Below are 22,971 nucleotides of genomic sequence, written 5' to 3'. Positions count from 1 at the left end.
AAGTTTTATTCAAATAGATTAAATTGGATTTTAATTAGTTTATTAGTTAAAGTTTTTCTATTGTACCTATAATATTTTTAACTCTTTTTTATAAATATAAAAAATAAATTATTATTATTATTATTATTAATTTTTAATAATAATAAATAAAGGACCCTTTAATATTTCCGTTGGTAAACTAAATTGTATTTTTATCTACTGTGAGAATTTCAGTCGGTATATCCGTTTATTTGTTGCTTCGGCTAAATTCCGATTGCACCCGATCCACTTTTTTTTTTTTATTAATAAAAACACGTGTTATCTTATAATTTAACAATAAAAAAATAATCTCTTATAATAGATAATTATTTTTTTTAATTTAAAAGACACTTGCCAAGTTGTCTGTTATCGTTTAAATACATCAAGACAATAATCAAAGTAATTAATAAATATATTTCTATTTTTTTACATAATCATTAAATTAAAATGAGTAATTCTAATAATAATATAAAAATAATTGAAGATGCAGTCAAGACTTATGTCAATTTTCCAAAACAAGGAATTATTTACAAGTAAATATTATTATAACTATTAATTAAATTATAATTAAAAATCAATTATTATTATTATTATTATTTTACCAACCAGAGATATTTTTGGAATATTCCAAAATGTAACAGCCATGAAAGCAATGAAGGAACTTTTAGTTGATCATGCTGCCAGTCTTAATATTGACGCCATAGTTGGTCTTGATTCGAGAGGTTTTTTGCTTGGTCCATTGATATCACTTGAGCTTGGTAAGCCTTTTATTCCAATAAGAAAAAAGGGTAAATTACCAGGTAATGTTATGCGTGAAAGTTATACACTAGAATACGGCGAGGTAATGGGAAAAAAATAAATACCTATTAATTACCTATATGAATTATAAAACAAAGTAAAATTAATAAAATGTTGGTTAAATTTTTCAGGCAACATTTGAAATTCAGACAGATAGTATAACAAGTGGACTCAAGGTTTTAATTGTTGATGATTTACTTGCAACTGGAGGTAATTGTTGAAAAAGTAAAATTATTTATTGATAAATAATAATTTGTTGTTGATCAATCAACAGGTACAATTAAAGCAGCTGTCAAATTGTTGAAAGCAACTGGTGCTCAAGTTGTCGAGTGTCTTGTTATAATGGAACTTGTTGGACTTGATGGAAAATCAAAAATTGATGCTCCAGTACATTCATTCATCAAATACGAATAAATCATTCATCTAGGTAATCATTTAAATAAAATAATTGCATGATTTAAATTTTACCTTGCTCCATCAATTATTCCACATAGAATTATATATATATTTTTTTTCATTTATATAAACAAAAAGAATCCAAGTAAAAAAATATTTTAAAGTAATATATCTAATTAGTTAATTATTATTTTCTAGAAGTTTTTAATGATCCTAAAAATGATTGTACTTCATCCTCAAGTTTATCAACATTTTTTTGTAATTCTTGAAAAGATTTTTTCGTCTTTTTTTTGTCATTTTTATTTGCTGTTTTATGTTGCTCAATATTTTCTGTTAATGTTATTCGTTGATATTCATCTCTTTCATTTTCTAATGATAATTTTGTTAATTTTAATTGTTCATTGTAACATTTTTGTAATTCTTTTAATCTTTGATTATGAATTTCTTTTGAAAAACGTTCAATTTCATCATTAATCATTTTTTTTTCTGCTCTTTTTTTGGCTTCTAAATTTTTTTGTTTAACAAGTACCTCTTCAGCTTGAAGTTTTTGTAATTTTGATATATTTTCTTGATCACTTATTAAAAATTTTGGAAATTCATTCATTAAAAATGGTGGATATGGTCCATTTTCAGGCAAAAATTCAAACTCATCTCTAAAAATAAAAACAAATTAATTCACTAAATTTAAAGAAAAAAAAGACAAGCTAAAAAATATACTTACAAAAGATATCTTGATGGATGATTTCTTTTAGACACATTGGCATCTAATTTTTGTGCAATTTTGATAATATCATAAACACCAACTTGTCCAGGTGTTCGAAAAAAATGTTGAGCATCTTGTTTATTTTTTAAAAGCCTAAATATAATATTTTTCAAACAAATTTCATAAGCAACAATGCTAAATAATAAAAATGAAGGTTTTCCATATGACAATATGTGATCCCAAAGTATCAGCCATTCATTTGCTGTCAATACTTCACTCAATGTTGTCCTCAATAGTGGCCAAGCATATTCACTTGATGTAACATTTATTTGACAATAATAACCAAGTAATTCTGGATCAACTTCCATCAATATATTTTCAATAATTCCAAGTATATTTATCGGTGGAAGTGGATGATACTCAAACCAATTTTTACAAAAATTCATAATAATTGTAAGAGACATTTCAAATGCAGCTAATGAATCATTTTTAAATACAATTAAATATGGAAATATTAGTTCTGGAATAAATGATGCTTGACTCAACAATGGACAAAGACAAACTAATTTTTCAACAGTTAAACTGAGAATTGTTCCTTTACTTTTGTCAGTTAAATTTAAATCTTTTAAAATTTCAGGCTTCATGTCATCAGCAATTTTATCTGTTAGCTCAAGACATGCTTTACGATTATCTGGTAAATTTAATAGACTTTTCCAAATACGTGGACGATGTCTTTCTGGATATTCTTTAAATTCTTTTAATATTGGTAATAATCTATTTTTTGTTAATTGTTCATTGACTTGTTGTCTAATACACTCAAGATGTTCATCAACACGATGTGATGATGATGATGATTTAATATTTTCTACAGATTTATTATTTTTTTTTGTAATTTTAATAATTTGATTAATTGCATTTATTGTGATGGAACCATCAAATTGAATTGCTGCAATCCATTGACCTTGTGGTGATAAACAAAATTTTCTAATTCCATCAAATATTTTATCAATGATTGGAATAAATTTATTTGTTGATAAATCAAGTAGCTTTAAATTACCATTGTCAAATAGAATAATTAATATTTTTTTAAGACCACTATCAAGTGTTGGTTCAAGTAGCTGTATTCTTCTGGGTGATGATGTTATACCAGCCAATTCAATGGCCATTGTTACAGTCCATGTTTTTGTTTCAAATATTAATATATTTTTTTTACCAACACCACCACCACCACCACCACAAACAATCATGCATCTTCCATTTTCAACAAATATTAAATCTTTTGCATTAGTCATATTGTAATCATTTAATATAATTTTTTTGTCATTATTAAAATCATTGAATTTCCATAATTGTATTGTATTATTTTTATATAAAACAGCAATTAGACCATTTGATGATATTATTGATTTTTTAAGATGACTTGTATCAAGACGTAACTGATGAATTTTATCACCAGTTTGTAAATTCCATATCACTGCTTCTTTTAGTGAACAAGTTAAGCAATAATTATTGTAATATGTTATACATGTTGGTGATATTTTGTGACCTTTTAATGTACAAAATTGTGTCAATGATTCATGTGATAGTTTTAAAATTTTAACATCAGTTGTTGTTTGTCCAACGAGTATTTCACATTTTGCAATTGGACTGTATGACACAAATGTTGATTGGCCAATTGTTCCAAGACAAACAAAACTCCAACCAGTTGAAAAATATTCAAATAAATATACACTACCTTTTGAATCAATGCCAATTAAATTTTCGTCATTGTCATTAAAACAAAGGTGTAGAAAATTTTTTCTTGTTTGATATTTTTCCGTTACATTGTCTAATGTTAATTTGTAATATTCTGGACCAAGTTTTGATAATTTACTCCAATTTTCTGATGACATTTTTCATGTGTTTATTTTTATTTCAATATTTTGACAGTCGGCTTGACATTTTATAAATTAAGGTTATGTTTGATTGTTTATATAAATTTGACCATTCTTATTGGTCAGTTAAATATTTAATTTAATTATAAAACCGGAAACTTTTTTTATTTTAAAAGTAAGTAGGTAAATAAAAAAAAAAACATGACAAATTATCAACGTATTTATGAGAATTTAACATTTTACGGAAATTGTATTTTTTTGTCATCATTTCTTTTTCTCTCTTTCAAAGTCTCAAGGAAAAATTATTTAATTATTATTAATATATCATAAAAATAATGTTGATATCGTCAATATACACACGACAGCAATAAATTATTATAATATTAATTTATTCGTTAATAAAATGATAAATGTAAAATGATCCTACTCAATGTGAACTTGAAAAAAAAAAAAGAAAAAAAAAAAACATTTCCTGGCATGATTACTCGTGACAAATTATTATTATTGATCAAAGTTTAAAAAAACACGCCGGTTAAAGCAACAAAGACTTTTATTACATAACAAATTTATTTTTTTTTTATTATTATTAAACTGGCTCTTTAAAATAAAAAAAAAAAAAAAACAAATTTAAATACCCTCGTCTATTTTGAACAATTTAATAATTAAAATTTAAATCCCATATAACGTTTATTCATTATTATTATTATTATTATTATTATTATTATTATTATTTAAATAATAATAAAAAGGAGCCAGTGCACATGACTATTAATAAAAATGCATACATGCATGTTTTAAAAGACACGAGTAAAATTTATTTGATTGCAAAAGACGATTCGTTCCAGAGGTCAATCAAACAATTGAACTCGCAACATAAACAATCATTGACACGAGCTATCCAATTAAACTCATTATAATATTTACCATTTAATAAAAATAACTATTTAAAAAATATTCCATTATAATAATAATAATAATCTTTACAAGCCTTTTAAATTTATTTTTTATTTTTTATTATAGCAGAGTTTAGTTGTTGAAGAAAATTAAAAAAAAAAAAAGATAAATTTGATGTATATCTTTAAAAAAAAGGCGGGAATAATTATAATTAATGCTCGTTTAAAAAAAAAATAATAATTTGACATTTAATTTATTAATAACATGTCAATTTAATATGTATGTATATAATATTGGTATATGGTTGTTGGCATAGTTGTTGCAAGTTTGCAATTACTTCCTCTTTCACTATATATACATAAAATATATATACTACACACTTGTACAAATGTAGAAATTTAACGATCGATAGTTGCAAAGAAAAAAGGAAAAAATATATATAATATAACTGCGCCCACTTTCATTGCAATTTAAAAATAATAATAATAATGATAAGAAAATTACTCCAAAAATAATAATTTTTTCATTGAAATTGAATTGAGGTCTTCCCTGACCCCCTCAATAAGAAATATCCAAAGGAGAAAAAAAAAAAAAAAGAGAAGGTAAATACTGCAGAGTGTATTGCTATGATGACTATGATGATGATGATGATGATGGTGAATAATCTCTCATGTAGCATCTACACAAACTGTTGTTGTTGTTGTTGTTGTCGTTATTATATGTATATCTCTTTTTTTTTTTGAGTTTGTACATGATCTGCATGTACAACGCAGACGCAATATATATTATTTATATATGCATGTAAATTATATTATTTGCAAGTCACATAATATGTATATAAATATCTGACAGTATTTGGTCTCCAAGCAACTTGAATTCAGATTTCTGTTCAGAGAGCCAAGTTGTGTGTGATTGTGATAATGTGATGTGAGCTAGAGAGTCTATATGATAGTCTTTTAAAACTCAGCTCAGCTCAGTCAGTCAGTTATATAGTATATATTTTAAATATTGTAGTGTGTGGTGGTGGTGGTGGTGTGTACTGTGTCGTGTGACCGACTAAAACTGTCTTGAACTGGCTTCAGTCAGTCGTTTGTACTGACCAGACCAATTCACATCATCAAGTCTTTTTGTCTTCTCACATCTATCTCAGCTGTGATTGACAATTGACTTGACGTCTTTATCCATAGGTAATAATTTTATTTATTTATTTTATTTTTTTTAACTTGAATTATTATTTAAATAATAATTTATATATTTTATTTTATATTTTTTTTTGTTTAATATTATGTTCAAAGTCCAGTTTTTATTTATTTATCTTTTGTATTTTTACAACTAGTTTCCATGTATATTTATTTATTATTTATTTTCAATTAATCAGTTTTATATTATGTATAATTTTATTTATTTTATTTTTAATGGTCATTGTCTTGTTGTCTTGTTGCAGGATATGATGTTGATGTTTAAAGTGCCAATGTTTAAAAGTTGACGACCACAAAAGTGCCTTAAATATAATTATTAAAAAATTTTTAAATTAATTATTACTAAACGGGGATCCAAATACATAAATAAATAAAACAATTTTTTTTTTTTTTTTCATTGGTGAATAAAAAAAAGTTGCTTCAATCATAATCAGTATTGTGTGTTTGGCTGTGAAAATTATTTACAATGGATCCCTATTCGCTGAGGTAAGAAATTGTTTAAATTTATATTTTTTTTTTACATTTTACATTGACGTTGTTTTGAGAAGAGGGCCTGTCAAAATCTTTTTTTTTTTTTTTTTACTTTTGGGTCAGTTGAGAGTGTAGAGTTTCTGATGGGCAAAAAATTTTTTTTTTTATTTTTGAGTAATTTGATAAATATTTTATCCTATTATGTTGCTTGTAGGAATGGAAGGAAAAAAAAAAATACAAATTTAAATATTCAAAAATGTATTTAAAAGTTTATGACAAATAAAAATTTTCAGTCTATTTAAAATTAAAATGACTGTCTAAAGACATTTTAGCTTTTATTGTTTAAAAGTATATCGTATTTATTTCCGGCTAATCAATACAGAGAAAAAAAAACAATAAAATGTTGAGTCTTTTTTCTGATTGAATAACAAATGTGAAGTTCGAGGCTAATGCTTTTATTATTATTGTTTTTTTTTGTCTTAAATAATTTTTATCATTAGAATCAATTGATATTTATCATTAATCAATTACGTCTCATTGATTATCATAACAATTTTTCATTCAGTAAAAATTTACCTCTCGTAATAAACGAAATAAATAAAAAATCGTAATTTTAAAATAGTCATAAAGATATATTTTTTAAACACTTGTTTTCAATGTCAGATGTTTAAGTGCAAAACTAAAAATCATTTTTTTATTTTAATACATGAACAATATATATTTGAAAATTATTATTTTTCATTAAAAAAAAAAATAATAAAAAAACCAATGAGATCATCAAAAATATGAAAATAAATAAATTGTGAAATTTTTTATTGTTTACGAGCTCTAGATTTTATTTTTTATAATTATTCATTTCCTGTTAATGAGTCAAAAATAAAAAAAAAATATCGAATGATTTTTTTTTATTTTCCATTATGATTATCAGAAAAATAACAATCACGGTATGATGATGATAATAAACTTACGTGTCATGAAAAATATTTTTTGTCGAGTTTTATTTAAAAGAATATCTCCCGTATTATTTTAATGGATACACATAATAAAATTCCACGAATCTATCAAACTGGTGATTTAATCTAACACATGATAAAAAAAAAATTCCATTTGTGTAAATTAATAGTCTTAAAACTTTTAATCTCAAAATTTATTTATTTCGATTGACCATATAAAATAATATATTCATTTTAAATTTAATTATATAAATAATAATAAAAAATTGTATAAAACTATATACTTTCGTTGACCCCAATATAAAAAAGCAGCATGTATATATAAAATAAAATGACTATAAAATGTATATAAGCAAAAGAAAATTAAAATTAAAATTCAATTGAAAAAATCGAAGAGGATAAAACAACAAAAGAATTATCATCAAATAAAATAGCAATAATATATTTAACAAAAGATTAATATTAATATGTCTTTGAGGGATTTATGTTTTATCCGTTGATATAAATTATATAAATTTTCGTTTGATGTGTTGACTAAATAAGAGGGATAAATAAGTCTCAGCAATTTATGATTGGAAAAAAAAAAATAGTCATAAAATACAAGTCGTTTAAACAAAAGATTTCAAAAAAAATTGTAAGAATAATTATAATGATATTGATAAGCATGCCAATTAAAAAATACAAATGATTTTAACAAAGTCAATTGTTGTGTAAAAAATTCATGGCCAGTCTGATAAAAATTTACCAACTAATACTTAATAAGCAATTGTTGAAAATAAAATAAAATAAAATAAAATATTTTAATTTATTTTTTTTCTGTCAGTGTTGAACGTGAAGCATCAAAAAATATTGAAGAAAATGAGAGAGAATGTTTCAAGGATGCAATTGTATCAAGTAGAAGTTTAAACAAGGGTTTTGTTGAGCCAACAAAACTTACAAATGCATATCCAGAGGTAATTAATTAATGAATTGATCAATCAATTAATAAATAAATAATTAATAATAATAATTAATAATATTTCTAGATAATTGCTTGTGTATTGACTGCAACATTTCACATATCTGTTGGTCTTGCAATGTCATTTTCAGCAATATTAGTTCCAGATTTAGAAGAAAAAAATTCAGAAATTCCTGCAACTAAATCAGAGACATCATGGATAGGTAATTGATGATAATTAAAAGAAATAAATTTTATTTTATATTTTCAACTAATATATATTTATTAATTAAATTAGCAAGTATTATCGTAATATCAGCACCAATTGGATCTCTATTGGGTGGTATACTTATGGAATATGTTGGACGACTTAGAACATTACAAATTGGAACAATTCCAGCAGTTGCTGGATGGATTATGATTGCATTATCAACAAATGTACCAATGATATTAGTTGGACGTGTATTAGGTGGTATAGCAACAGCAATGGCAACATCACCAGCAATTGTTTATATAACTGAAGTTGCTAGACCAGAATTACGTGGTTCATTAATGTCATTTGGACCAACACTTGCATCATTTGGCATGGTATTGACATATTTAAAGGGTACATATTTACCATGGAGAACAGTTGCTTGGATCAGCATTATTTATTCAATAATACCAATTTTTTTAATTCAATTTTTTGTCCATGAATCACCTGTATGGCTTGTATCAAAGGGAAGAATTGATGAAGCAAAAAAATCATTAGAACGGTTAGTTAAATAAATAAATACATATATAATATAATTAAATACAAAGAAATAATATATATTGTTGAGTGATCATTAATCACTTGTATAATATAACTTGTACTTTGATCAGTTGATTATAATATTTTTTTTATTTTTTTTGTAGTTTATACAAATCAGAAATGCAAGCTGGTAAAGTATCAGCTGCTGAACAACAATTTGTAACAATAATGAAAGAACATGAAATTAAATTGAGTGAACAAAGAAGAAGTAAAAATAGCACTTTAGGAACTAAAATGAGAGCATTTTTAAAACCAACTGGATGGAAACCAATGACAATATTATTTTTCTTTTTTTTGTTTCAACAATTTTCAGGAATATATATTACACTTTTTTATGCTGTAACATGGATTCACGTGAGTTTTTTTTTTTTTTTTTTTTTGTAATAAATAATTATGAAATTATTATAATATATAAATTTTTAATAAAAAATAATAGGAATCTGGTGCTAAAATTGATTCATACTGGGGCTCAGTGTTTGTTGGTTTAACGAGATTTTTTTGCTCAATGGTTAATACTTGGCTATTAAGACGTTACAAAAGACGAGTACTATGTATAATATCAGCAATTGGCATGTCAATTTGCATGGGAATATCTGGTTATTTTACATTAAGAATACAACAAAATTATTTTGATAATCCATCAGCAAATATAGTTCCAGTTATTGGTCTATTGATGTTTGTTGTAATGTCAATGGTTGGATTTTTAACAATTCCATGGACAAGTATGTTTAATATATTATTTATTATTATATAAAACGATTTGGTTTTAATTTTAATTTTAATTTAATAATTTTTCAGTGACTGCTGAACTTTTTCCAACTGAAATTCGTGGTATTGCACAATCAATGAGTTATGCTATGGCAAATATACTTATGTTTGCTGCTGTACAAAGTTACAGAAATTTAACTGAATATTTAGGTGGTCCATATGCAATACAATGGTTCTTTGCTGCAACGTCAATTGTTGGTGCTGTATTTGTATGGTTGCTACTTCCAGAAACACATGGTAAAAAATTATCGGAAATTGAAGAATATTTTCATAATAATTTCTTGGCTGTTGGTGCTGATGCTAAAGCTAAAAGACGACAAGCTAGAAGACGAGCACAACGTAAAGAACAAACTCCCTTAAATCAAAATACAAATGGAAAAAAATCTGAGCCTGTTTAGATATACATAATTATCCGATTGATTTCGTCCATTATTCTTTTTTTTTTTTTTTTTTTTAAATCTTAATATTTCAATTAGTTATCATTGTATATTATAATTATTGCGTCCAAAAATGGCCTTTTTTTATCTTTGTATATTTTACAAGTTGAAAAAAAAAAACAAACAAACAAATATCTTAATTGGGTACTTAATTATTATTTTTGATAAAACTTAATGGCGCACAACAATATATTATACGGTGCCTTTAATTATTTTTTTTTTTTTTTTGCCCTCATGTACTTGATTAAAAATTATTAAAAACAAACAAAATAATGTCAAACAACTTACTATACTGTATAATGTGATAAAATTTTTTTTTTATTATTCAATTGTAAAATAAATAAAATAAAAATAAATAATTAATAACAATCAATATATTATTTATAATACATCTATTTTTTATTAAATTGAATAAAATTGAGTTGTCACTGTTGATGATTGCATCTCAATTTGTCCCATTTTAAATTGCAAACGATGAAGCCAACGTAGTAATATTGCATTTGATTCACGACGATTCGAAATATAATGATCAGCCATTTTACTTGGTGGAAAATTTCGACAATTTTGTAAACGCATTTGAAGAAAACCTGGTAATTTATTTTGATGAAAAAATAATATTGGACTCCATAATGGTAATAATTTACTCAATAAAACTGATTGACTCTCTAAAAGTGCCTCTAAAAGACTCAAAAAATGAAGATTAACTGTATCAGCAAACTGAAATATAAAATATTTAATAAAAAATACAAATTAATACAAATAAAATATTTTGTATTTTTAAATTACCGTTTTTGATAATGAGACAAGATGAAGAATACTCGGTGTAACTTTACCCCAAAATTCAAGTAAAATATTCATAGTAATATTAAAACTTTCTAAATTTGATGAATTATTTCTTGATACTTCTTCCAAATAAACAGTCCACAATTGACATAAAATGAATGCATGAAATAATGATGACATATGTAATACAGATGTTTTTGATTGTTCAGGAAAACCAGAAAATATAACTTGAATATGATCAGCAACATGACATGATACTTCTTGTGGTACTGGTTGTGCAACTGGTACTGGTGGTCCATGTGAATGTGTATTATTTTGACAACCAGAATGCATTGCAGTATGTGTCAATGCACCCAATAATAACCAAGATAATAGTCTAATATGACCAATGCACTCGACAAATTCACGAGGTCTAAAAATAAAATTATAATCATTGAAAATTATTAATTAATATTTTTATTGTTAAATTAAATAAAATTGGCATACCCTTGAACAACAGATGATGGTGCTGTATAAAGCCAAGGAAGATATCTTGCAATTGCTCTATTTTCTCTATTATTACCACGTGTTATTTCCAATGCTAAATATTGGGCAAATCCACATTTTAATGTACCTCCTAGTGTGTCTTCATTGAGACCAGCTTGCATGCCTTTATTATAACTTTTAATTTTACTTATTGTATGAAAATCAGCAAGAAATTCAAGCATATCAGATATTTGATTTCTCAATGATTCAGATGCATTTGTATTAAATATTTGTGGATTTTCTGTGTATATATTTTCAATTGTAACAGTTGTTGGTAATGAACCACCAACATCTTGAAGAACAAATTGTAATAAAAGTAAAAAATTATTATCTGGTATTGTTGTTTTAAATTTCATAGCTTGTACAAGTTCAAATACAATTGTACGACCAAGTAAATGTTTATCACGTTCACGAAGATATGCTCGATGACACAAATAACATAAATCTGTTAGATAACTATATTTCAATATAGAATGTTGAATAGTATAACTTAGTATTTTTGAAAATGGCTCTAAAATGCTCTGTAAAAAAATAATAATTTAATTATTTATTTATTTATTTATATTTTTTTTAAATAAATAAAATTATTTATTACTTTTGTTTGATGAATTCCTGGAACTTTGAGAATTGATATCATTATTCTAAGTAGTGGTGCAGTGTCATTTAATGAAGACAAAATAAGCACAAGTCTACGACAAAATACATCAAATTGTGCAACTAAACCACTCCAAGTTGCAGCACCAGGACCTAAACCAGCTTCAAGAGGCAAGCAATCCAAGTAACAAGCAACATTGTATAAAATTATTGGTAAATGATCAACTGGCAGTGATTTTTTACCATTCAACATCTGTAAATTAAAAAAAAAATAAAATATATATTTAAATAATGCAAATTAAGATTTTTCTTTTTTACCTCAAGAAGTAGCTGAAGTGGTGCAATTGGATTTAGCTCATTAAAATCAACCAATGCTTGTGATACACTTTTAAAAAATTGTATTCTCGTTGATTCATTAATATGTGTTTGAAATATTTGTACAAAAATACCATTTGGTGCCAATTGATGAAGTACACATCTTAAAAATTGATGTGCAACACTAATAGCACCACCAGGTAAATGCATATTTGTTTCACTTTGCCATGGATACATTGAATTTGATGCTGCCTTTGTTACAATACCTAAAATTTCTGGTAATAATGGTGCAGCTAATGCTGGCTCACGATGAATAAATGTACCAAGTGTTATAATACAAAGACCAAGTTCTTCATCAGAGTATTCTTCTTTAATTGTTCCACACTCTGAGCAACGATCAAATATACAATCATCACCAACTCTAAATGTACTTTGTTTTAAATTAAAATCAGCATGACAAGCTTGTTGTGCAGCAGCATCAAGATTTGGTTGTGAATGTGAACCTGACCAAAGTTCAGTTCTTCTTGGTTGTCCAATAATATGACATGTTGTTGATGCATGAGCACGTCTTGCACGATCTCTACCAGCTCTTGCATGATCACGAAATTTAGCTTTTCTTTCATGATCCAATAATCTAAAACAAAAATCATCATTTTCTAATGGTCCTGGTGGTGATTCTAATGCAACTTGTTTTATTAAACGTCGAGGACTTGCACAACGACTTGGTGTATCATCATTTGTTGGTAATAATGAACCAGATATTAATTCATCACCAAGTGAATCTTGTTTATCAAATTTTAATGATAAATCTTGTTCGTCAATTGAATTTTTAAATGATTCTTCTAATTCAGGTACACCAAGTGCTTGTCTAACACGTTCAACAAGACCCAATATTCCTTTTTCTTGTATTCCAATTGGTAATAAACGTTCTGGCATTGGAAATTCTAATTGTGACATACTACGTGGACTTGTTATATCACTTGATGCATTTTCCGAGTCTTGTTCAAATGATGAATTTATCATAAGTACATCCATTTTTGATAATGGTGATTCTGGTGAACCATATGTATCCTCACAACGTAGAACACGATGTGTTGACATACTTGGTCTATTTATTGCTGTACGTGAACCACTTCCAATTGGTAATAATCTTTCAACATTTATTGGCCAACCAGTTGTTTGTATTTGTCCATTGTCTGTTGATGCACGTTGTGATGACATTGATGATACTGCTTGTGAACTTGAATCATCACTACCAATATTATGACATCCAATATTACATGATGATACTGGTGATATTAATGGTGGTGATTGATCAATATTTTTTTGTCTATCCAAATGTTTTTGATTTGTTTGATCAATATTATTATTATCTGATTTTGTTGATGATGAATTTGTACGTTCTTTTGATGATGTCGACGATGATGATGATGTTGATAATGATTGTCCTGATGTTTGTAGTGTTATTGCTAATGCCGTTGGTACAATTGTTTTTTGTTGAATAACACCAATTGTTGAGTCTACTGATTTTTGTCCTCCTCCTCCTTTATCACCAATCATTGATGATTTTTGTGTTGATTTTAATGAAAAATTATGTTGACCAGGTAATAAAGTACTTGCTACCATCATTTTAACGCCCTCTTGAAGACTCCATTTTTTTTGTAATGCCGATGTGTTTGTCTAAAACAACAACAACAACAACAACAATATTTTTTATTTTTCAACTCTATGTTTATTGATTTAAATTTAAAATTAAACCTGATTTGTTTCATCTTCACTTCCTAATATCCAAGTTGGTCTTGTCTCAGTTGTTTTTGTTCGTATTTCTTTATTGGCCTGTTCATTATTTTTTTTAGACTGGATCAATGAATTTGGAATTGAGGCACGAGTTGTCATCATCATCATCATTGATGCACTTCGATTAACCAGGGCTGATGCATCCTCAAGCTCGCCAAGTGAACCGCCACTACCGTGTAAAGTACTATCGGATTTTGGACTCTCTGGTATTGCAGCCAGCTCGGATTCCGTATCATCGGCATTCATCGAGTAGCTTTGTTTTCTTTTTTTTTTGTTTTTTTGTTTTTTTTTTTTTTTGTATTAAGCATTGAGTATAGCAAAATAATTATCAAGCGCAAATAAAATTGCCAATTATATATTAAAATAAATAATAAAAAAAACCCAGTGTATTGTGATTAATTGCCATATAGTATGATATTGTATAAATGAAAATAAATTACCTCGTATGTTTTGAAAAATGTGATGTTGGACCAGCTTCTTCCCAGTGTGTTTCCATAGTGTATGATGGACCAAGACCAGGTCCAGGACTTCGTTGATGCATTGAAAATCCTTGTTGTTTTATTGGTGGACTTTCAGAATCCATTTCACCAACAACACTTGTTATTAAATCATGATCAGGACCCAATGATGGTTGTGATACATCTTTAATTATAAATTTATTATTTAAATATTATTTATTATAATAATTTATAATTCAAAAATTTACCTCTAGATCTGGAAGGCGGTCCTGCCATGACAACTGTTGCTGGAATACGTTTACACTGATGTTGTTGTGCATCCAGTGTATTTATCACCATTTTAATTAATGACTGAAGCTGATTGCACCAAGGTTGTTGTCCATATTGTCCCTTAGATTAAGATAATATAAAATATAATAAATAGACATGTATAAATAAAGCTGTAAATTAAAATATACTTTGTAAAGAATAACGAGAAGAGACATTAGCCAAGATCGTCGATTATTTGGTTCCAAGTACCAAAGACTATAGGTAGGTGGTTGATGATCAGTTGGTGGTGTTTTTTGTGGTGGACAAGGTGAATATTGAAGAATAGCAATAACAGGTGGTATCATCACTAATCCCATTGCATGATTTTGATCCAATAATTGAGGTAAATTAGCAAGAAAAACATTAAACACTGATGAAAGTCTGAAAATTAAATATTTCAAATCAAATGCTTTTTTTTTTTTTTTTATAGTTATTTCCTTTTTTTATTTTTGACTTACCTGAGTCTCTGAGGGGACAAATGAAAGGTTCTTTCAGTCTGATTATAACCCAGCAGGAGATAAAGGTGTCTCAGCACGATTCCCTGAGTTTTTGACAACGGTTTTTCATCAGTTGGATAAGCCTTCGTAGAATAAAATATATATTTGAAAGAAAAAAAATGATTAAATTCTTAGAAATTTATAATAATAAAGAAAATATAAAAAAATACATGGTCTATTTTTCTTTTTTAAAAAACTCATCTAATATAAACATCATGATACAAACATACCTGATCTTGTCTTGATAAAAATTGCATGAAAAGAAATACAAGTAAGTGCATTGTTTCTTTGTCAGCTTCTTCAAGTTCTACAATTTTATGTGCATATCCTGGCAATGCTCCAGCTTCTTCAACCATATTTAATGAATGCACATGACCATCTATAAAATATAAACATTATTATTTTATTGTGTCACAAATGAAATATTAAAAAACATTAATATTATACTAATAATTTTCTAATTTTATTATAAAATAAAAAAAATGATTCTGAAAATAAATGACCATTTAGTTGTTGTTGTTACATATAGGTATATACAATATAATATTTCTAAAACTAGATGCGCTAGCACATTTACATGCTCTTGTTATTTATAAATTTATGTACATTTTTTTTCATGCATAGTAATTTTACTATACTGTAGATGGAATAAATTGATATATTTATTTTTCATTGATTTGATTTAAAACTTACCAGTATATTCCTTGTTTTTATATTTATTTATTTATTCAATTAATTTTTTTTTTTGCACAAATTAAGGCACATTAACCATGTAAAAATCCATCTACAGTTTTCAATTTACAACTACTCTACCTGTTAAATTGTTACTAGATGGTATTAAACCACGCAACTGACCCAAACCAAATCTCGAGCTCTTCCTTTTTAATATTGGTGCTGAATATTGACGACTGTATATTTTCTCCTTTTCTAAATAAGAGGCAAAGTTTCAAGAAAAAACAAAGCCAATTGAAGCAAATATATATATATAGAAAATAAATAAATAAATAAATAAATAAGTAAATAATTTGATAATAAAATAATACAAAAAATACCTTGTTTAGTATCTTGACGAGGAATCATTGATGCTGGTGCAGACATTGTTCTTTTGTATGGCCACTTGGTACCAAAGCTAGCACTGAGGGTTCTCACTGAACTTGCACCACTACCATCTGATTGTGAAAGTGCCTCCTGGGCTCGATGTAATTTTTTCATAAATATTTCACTATTCATATCTGTATTTCTTAAATCTATATAAAAATAGAAAAAAATTAATTTATATATAACTTAAATAATAATATTTATTTAATTTACCTCTGAGACATGAAATATCACCAGATTTTTCAAGATTAATTTGTGCCTCAAGAAATAGTGTATCAAAACGATTTAAAAAAAATTCCCAAGTCAATATTTTACGATCACTGAGACTATTGTGAAGTTGATATAGAGATTGTAGTACCATTGGTCTGTCAACAATGACAGAATCAAATTGTGTCTCTAGACACAAAATTAATGACTGCAGAAAATAAAAAAATATAATATAAAATACATAATGATAAATAAATAAATAAATAAATAAAAAATTTCATCTTACTCTAACTGATATATCATGAATTGTTCCTAGGTTTAATGTTGCTCTCTGAGCAACATAAACATTTCCATCATCCATACTTGTAATCATATAACAAAATGCATTTGCAAGAGCAGCTTGAAGTGTCAATACATTTCTCAGTGGTGTTGAATCCATAAATCTTGCAATCAATGTTACTCTTTCAACAGCAACAAATCTAATACGCCAATCAGAACTGTGAAATTCTTCTTGTATTAATCTCCAAAATGTATCTGTTCCACATTGAAGTGTAATACAATGCAATAAAAGTGGCACTGTTACTTGGGCAATATGTGAATGCTCAGCATTTAATAAATCCCAAAGACTAAAAAAAAAAATAATAAAAATATCCTAGAAATATTGAAAAAAATAAATTAAAATTTATTTAATTTTATATTTACGGTTTTATCAAAAGATTTTCTTGACACCAAATAAAAAAACCTTGATGATCCTTGACAGCTGTTGTAAATGCTTCTCCATGAAGTACAAGAATATTAAGACACTGCAACATGTAGTATAATATATTTGGCTTGTCAACAGTTATTATTTCTTTTAAAAGTTTGTAAATATATTGCAGCTGTTCTGGCAATTCTTCAATATTAAATCTAAATTTTCCCATAGTTGTGTGCCAAAAATCATCCATTTCATTTTCAATTATTGGACTAACTGGTTCATCATTTTCACCAATTAAATTTGCCTTAGCAACATTGACTGTTGCTGTTGCTGAAAAAATAATCCTTTCAGTTTTTTTGTTGAAAATATTTATATAAAAAAAAAAATAAAAACTCACCAACATCACTGTCAGTAAGTGTGACAGATCTAGCAACAGCAGACATAACTTTTTCAGCTGGTAAAATTGCAGCAAGATCCAATTGTTCCGAAACTGTTTCAACAGTTGCTGTCATAATCTGTTCGAAGAACTACATTTAAAAATTTAAATAAAAAACAAAAAAAGAAAAAAAAAAAAAAAAGGAATTTTTCCCAATTATTAAATAGAACATTTAGATCCTACCGTTTTATTTAATAGACTCATCATGATGTTGTAAATATTTAATAATAATATAATAACACAAAAATTAAACACCACACATAATATTATAATCACACACATGTAATATTTAATTTATATTTAAAACATTTAATGTGATGATGATAATAAAAAGCAGTGCAAATTATTATTATTAATTAAAATAAATATAATATAATGTCTTACATGAGGCATGTGAACCAATACACCACCAACTGAATGAATATCTGGTACCATCATATTTATAACAACATCTGGTTTATCTTGTGATTTTTTTGATGATTCTGGTGGACTTTTTCTGCCATGATCATCAGAATTTTCATCGACAATTACCTTTAAAAAAAAATTACATGAATAATATACATATAAATAAATAAATGGCATTTAAAAATAATTATTTTACATCAGGTGGTTGAGCTGGATTAACTGGACACATGTATTGAATCAATTGAAAACAAAGCTGATGCCAAATAACTCTAGATTCACAGTATGAACATTCTTTATTTTCTTTGCAAATATGTCCATCATTCCAATTTGCAGCAATAATTGATTTCATTAAATTACAAGCATCCCTACATATCCATGTATTTATTCCAGTATTTTTATCAATATCCTGAAGTTCCATCTTTAATCATAAATATAATATATAATATTGTATAATGTAATTTTTGTATAATTGTATTTACCTGTTTTAAAATAATATCAAGCATGAGAATACAACAGGAAATATTTAATTCTGAATTTGTTGTAAATTGCATGTGACGTGAAATTGGTAGCATGTCATCAGACAATGGTGATGATTGACCAGAATCATTTTCAATAACTGGATCTAAAATAATTCAATAATATTAATTTAATAATAATATTATTTAGTGTTTTTCTTTTTGTTTAGAAAATTTACATATTGTTGTTGGATCATCATTTTCACTGTTGATTGATGTTTTATAAAGTTTATCATCAAAATCAGTATAACTATTGGCACTCATTGCATCAACACCATCAGTAAACATACTAAATAACTGAGTTAATGGAATTGTTATATCCAAAAGTGTTAATGTTTGTAGCCAATTTAAAGCTTGTTCTTGTACTTTGGCACTTGTATTTGTAAATCTTTTAGCAACAAAATTGTACATTTTTTTAGCATCAAAACCAAGTGGGCTCATTTCTGTATCCAGTATTTTACTAAAAATTAAATTATAAAATTATTCAAATAATAAATAAATAAATAAATTTAAAAAAAAAAATATTACCAAAGAATCATTTTTAATTCATAAAGTTCATCTTCAGGTACATCATTTACAACAGCCTCCATCCAATGTGGCATAACATAATCCCATATTTCTGATGTAATTACCTCATAAGGTACCAAACAAAATAATCGATTTAAGCCATCTTTTAAGTGTGATGTTCTTGAGGCCAATGTTTCCCTTGTTAATAAATTACAAATATGATAATAATAACAATATTTTAAATAGGTGTACATATATGTATGTATTAGTTACCAGTGACCACCAACTCTGACATAATCAGCTGGATGTGGTAAAAGACAAGATATAAAAACTTGATAATGAGTTTTCATAACTTCACCAAGCCATCCACAGACATATTCAGTTTTTAATTTTTCCAAAGTACTTTCAGCTTGTCCTATAATAAATTATAAATATTTTATAAAATTTAAAAGAAAAGAAAAAAACTAATTGAAGCTATTTAACTAAAAAAAAAGAAAAAAAAAGCTGTATAATTCATGTTAAACTGTAGCAATAACTATTTAGTGATTAATAAATTTATCACATAATCTAAAAGCATTTCTAAATAATTTATTTCTAATCAAGTTGATTATATCAGTGCAACCACACACATTCTTATTAAATCAAGTTGTTATTATTATTTTTATTATTGTGTTTGCGTGCAATTGAAATAAATATTAAAAGAGTTGAAAGAGTAAGAATGCGCCTGATTAATCATCATAATATAAAAAAAATAAATAAATAAATAATTAAATCTAATTACCATCTAAAGTTTTTCTACTTGAAAAATAGTATATAGTTTATTGCAAAAGTTTGAGTAAATTACCAACAGAAAATATAAGATGCATAAGACTTTTTTTAGTACCATCGAATGAGTACGCAGTAATATGAAACCAATGAAATAACATTGACAATAAACGTCCAAGTATTTCAATTTGTGTATCATGATTTGGTGTACAAAGACCAACAAGTAGCCATACACCATAACGACCAAGTAGTTGACGTTCTTCAAGTGTTGTTGAATCACTTAATCCAAATTTTTGATTACTACCACCTACACCACCAATAACACCAGCACTTGCACTTGATACTGAACCAGGAAATCCAATTGTTGTTTTACTTGTATTTAATTCAGTAGTATTACCACGATTACTATCCAAATTAAGTGGTTCAGCTTCTTTTAATAAACTAAAATTTCAGGAAAAACAAAAAAAAAAAAAAAACAAGTTTTTATTTAAATATTAGCAATAATATTTCATCATTAAATTAAATTTGACTTTGACATTTTAATTATTATTATTATTATATTGCTTGTCCTACTTTTATTTATTTATTTTTTTTTCAATGAGCTTGATTCTTGGTGAAAAAAAAATAAAAAAAATATTTAAAAAATTAAAAATAAAAAATTTACAAAGTCATCATCAATGCAGTATAGGATTATTATTCAAAAGTAAAAGTAAATATATATTATATATATATTGGCCAAGATTATATAGTTGAGAAATTCAAGTTGCGTTTAGTTTGTTAATACTTGATGATGATGATGATGAGTCATTTTTAATAAATTTATCAACTCTTACCAAATAATTAAATTATTTACCTGACAATTGCTTGAACAAGATAAATTTGTGATTGTGGATCCATTTGTGATACATGTGGAAGTGCCATGTGATATACATGATCACCACCTCTTCTATTATTGTGACGAATATTATGACACTGTTGACAATAACGAATTGGATGATTACCATTGTAGCTTGCACATTCAATTGAAAAACAAACACTTATTGCTGATTTATCAGTTGCTCTGCAATTCTTTAATTAAATAATATTTTTATTTTTTTGTAAAAACATGTATAATAAATTATATATTTGAATAATTATTATGAAAAATTACCTTGTTTTCACAAACCATTGATACTTGTTGCATTGGATGAAGAATATCATGAAATATTTGATTTGGATGTTCACGATGAATTTCATTAGCACATTCAATACATAAATAAAGTGGTGGTGGCAATTCAGCAGCATATGTTATTGATATTCTGTGATCATAACACACTTTTCCAGCTTCAGCATTACCAGCATTTGGACAAGTATCACGTTGACAAATAAATGGTGTTAAATCATTTGAAAATTTCATTAAAACAGCACGACGATCAAATAAATTTTGATTAAATGTTGGCCAATAATAAAATAATAATTTTGCTGCTGATGCACGTGCTTGAGCAGTACCATAAGCAGCAACACATAGTATATCTTTAACAACACCATGTTTAAGTGCCATCAAACATTCCAACAACTGACAATGATGAGCTGCATTTGTTGAATATTGAAATATCATCATAATCACTGCCGAGACTGATTGACTTGCATAATTTTCAGTTTCATCAATTGTTTTTCTTGCTGAAAATAAAAAAAAAACAATTAAATTAATTTTTTGTCTAAAATATTGATTGATAAACTTACTTATGGTAAATGGAAGAATGTAAAAACACAAATGATTAACAATTTCTTGATGAAGTTCAGCTGGCAATACTGATATTGAACTTGCTGTTAAATATGCAAGTGTATCAAGAAGATCATGATCTAGAAATGGCATCAAGCAAGCCAAACACTGCAGTAAAGCCTCACCAAATGCTGTTGGTCATTTAATTATTTTCAATTATTAAAATTATCAAAATTAAATAGATAAAAATAAATTAATTTTTGTCAATTACCAGCAAGACCAATGTGAACAAATGAAACAACATCAACTAGCTGATACAATGCATTGTACAATTGTTTGTAATCCAAGCTTGGATAGAGTGCCAAACGTTCAGGATCAAATTTTTGTGATTTTAACATGTCCATTGGAGATTGACGAACTTCCTTCAATAATGCTAATAATAAAATTAATTATTAATCAAGTTTTTTTCGTTTTTTCTTTATATTATAATGAAAAATAAAAATAGAAATTATCTACAAATGACTAATATATTTTTTATCTATGATTCAGCTTTTTTTTTTTTTTTTCATCATCATCAAAAAACAAAAATAAATAATAATAATAATAGATTGATAAAATATTAAAAAATAAATTTGTCATACATAAAAGAGTCTGTGAAAAATATTTAACAGTGTTGGCCATGTCGAAACCAGAAGGGGTTGGTTGAGTTCCATGAAGAAGTCGTTGATAATAATCATGAAGACTCGTCAATTTCAACGTGTCTAAATAAACAATTGATATTAAATTATATTTTATGTAAAATTAAATTTATAAAATAAATTATTATCTTACAGGCAGCTGATCTAGTTCCCATGTTTTATTTATTTATAATTAAATAAGTTTTTATTGTAAAAAGTTATTTTTCATTTTATTTATTAAAAACATTTTCATTTAGATGATATATATTTTCGTGTCACGGTGACACACATTTGGAATACTGAATTTCAAGTGGTCCAGCGGGTCTATCATCTCGACAGATTTTATTATTTTCTCGTGAATATGCGCAACCATCATCAAGTATATCGATTTGTCAATTTTCCACAGATGCGCAGGTACATAAACTGCAGTTGAACTTTTCAAAAAA

The 22,971-nt window shown here is 26.3% G+C and overlaps 4 protein-coding genes across 4 annotated transcripts; 2 read left to right on the top strand and 2 right to left on the bottom strand.

The window, feature by feature from the left end:
- The first annotated feature begins 276 nt into the window (after positions 1-276).
- LOC122851205 (adenine phosphoribosyltransferase) lies at positions 277-5,804 on the top strand. The gene is made up of 5 exons (XM_044150291.1): positions 277-551; positions 628-859; positions 948-1,026; positions 1,091-1,243; positions 5,698-5,804. The coding sequence occupies exons 1-4, from the start codon at positions 466-468 to the stop codon at positions 1,228-1,230; spliced, it is 537 nt and encodes a 178-aa protein (XP_044006226.1). The 5' UTR covers positions 277-465; the 3' UTR covers positions 1,231-1,243; positions 5,698-5,804.
- On the bottom strand, positions 1,243-4,255 carry LOC122851198 (TBC1 domain family member 31). The gene is made up of 2 exons (XM_044150281.1): positions 1,934-4,255; positions 1,243-1,865 (listed from the first exon to the last, which is right to left on the bottom strand). The coding sequence occupies exons 1-2, from the start codon at positions 3,805-3,807 to the stop codon at positions 1,400-1,402; spliced, it is 2,340 nt and encodes a 779-aa protein (XP_044006216.1). The 5' UTR covers positions 3,808-4,255; the 3' UTR covers positions 1,243-1,399.
- LOC122851201 (facilitated trehalose transporter Tret1-like) lies at positions 5,754-10,609 on the top strand. The gene is made up of 8 exons (XM_044150284.1): positions 5,754-5,870; positions 6,128-6,368; positions 8,130-8,259; positions 8,332-8,467; positions 8,542-8,998; positions 9,141-9,390; positions 9,473-9,758; positions 9,835-10,609. Exons 2-8 carry the CDS (start codon positions 6,349-6,351, stop codon positions 10,200-10,202), a joined length of 1,647 nt encoding a protein of 548 aa, XP_044006219.1. The 5' UTR covers positions 5,754-5,870; positions 6,128-6,348; the 3' UTR covers positions 10,203-10,609.
- On the bottom strand, positions 10,539-22,894 carry LOC122851207 (protein unc-79 homolog). The gene is made up of 30 exons (XM_044150293.1): positions 22,680-22,894; positions 22,490-22,609; positions 22,120-22,281; positions 21,869-22,039; positions 21,297-21,805; positions 21,000-21,214; positions 20,226-20,587; positions 19,655-19,796; positions 19,403-19,579; positions 19,054-19,334; positions 18,839-18,981; positions 18,556-18,777; positions 18,339-18,485; positions 17,916-18,045; positions 17,527-17,848; positions 17,111-17,450; positions 16,831-17,032; positions 16,572-16,766; positions 16,333-16,446; positions 15,750-15,898; positions 15,481-15,602; positions 15,172-15,403; positions 14,962-15,103; positions 14,696-14,897; positions 14,217-14,517; positions 12,462-14,138; positions 12,145-12,396; positions 11,511-12,070; positions 11,028-11,436; positions 10,539-10,958 (listed from the first exon to the last, which is right to left on the bottom strand). The coding sequence occupies exons 1-30, from the start codon at positions 22,699-22,701 to the stop codon at positions 10,644-10,646; spliced, it is 8,337 nt and encodes a 2,778-aa protein (XP_044006228.1). The 5' UTR covers positions 22,702-22,894; the 3' UTR covers positions 10,539-10,643.
- Between the last annotated feature and the right edge of the window lie 77 nt (positions 22,895-22,971).

The sequence above is a fragment of the Aphidius gifuensis genome, linkage group LG3 (assembly GCF_014905175.1).
Source record: "Aphidius gifuensis isolate YNYX2018 linkage group LG3, ASM1490517v1, whole genome shotgun sequence".
Taxonomy (NCBI): domain Eukaryota; kingdom Metazoa; phylum Arthropoda; class Insecta; order Hymenoptera; family Braconidae; genus Aphidius; species Aphidius gifuensis.
The sequence above is the reverse complement of the archived record's forward strand: the minus strand, read 5'-3'. Positions and strand labels throughout refer to the sequence as shown.

Bases quoted from the DNA above. Each gene is read 5' to 3' on its own strand.
- LOC122851205 (XM_044150291.1), top strand. From the start codon at position 466: ATGAGTAATTCTAATAATAATATAAAAATAATTGAAGATGCAGTCAAG. The intron at 552-627 runs GTAAATATTATT...TTTACCAACCAG, and splicing joins AAACAAGGAATTATTTACAA to AGATATTTTTGGAATATTCC. The intron at 860-947 runs GTAATGGGAAAA...TAAATTTTTCAG, and splicing joins ATACACTAGAATACGGCGAG to GCAACATTTGAAATTCAGAC.
- LOC122851198 (XM_044150281.1), bottom strand. From the start codon at position 3,807: ATGTCATCAGAAAATTGGAGTAAATTATCAAAACTTGGTCCAGAATAT. The intron at 1,866-1,933 runs GTAAGTATATTT...TTTTATTTTTAG, and splicing joins CATCCATCAAGATATCTTTT to AGATGAGTTTGAATTTTTGC.
- LOC122851201 (XM_044150284.1), top strand. From the start codon at position 6,349: ATGGATCCCTATTCGCTGAG. The intron at 8,999-9,140 runs GTTAGTTAAATA...TTTTTTTTGTAG, and splicing joins GCAAAAAAATCATTAGAACG to TTTATACAAATCAGAAATGC. The intron at 9,391-9,472 runs GTGAGTTTTTTT...AAAAAATAATAG, and splicing joins ATGCTGTAACATGGATTCAC to GAATCTGGTGCTAAAATTGA.
- LOC122851207 (XM_044150293.1), bottom strand. From the start codon at position 22,701: ATGGGAACTAGATCAGCTGCCT. The intron at 20,588-20,999 runs GTAAATAATTTA...CTGAAATTTTAG, and splicing joins CTTGTTCAAGCAATTGTCAG to TTTATTAAAAGAAGCTGAAC. The intron at 17,451-17,526 runs GTAAATATAAAA...TTTTTTTTTTAG, and splicing joins GAAAATCTTTTGATAAAACC to TCTTTGGGATTTATTAAATG.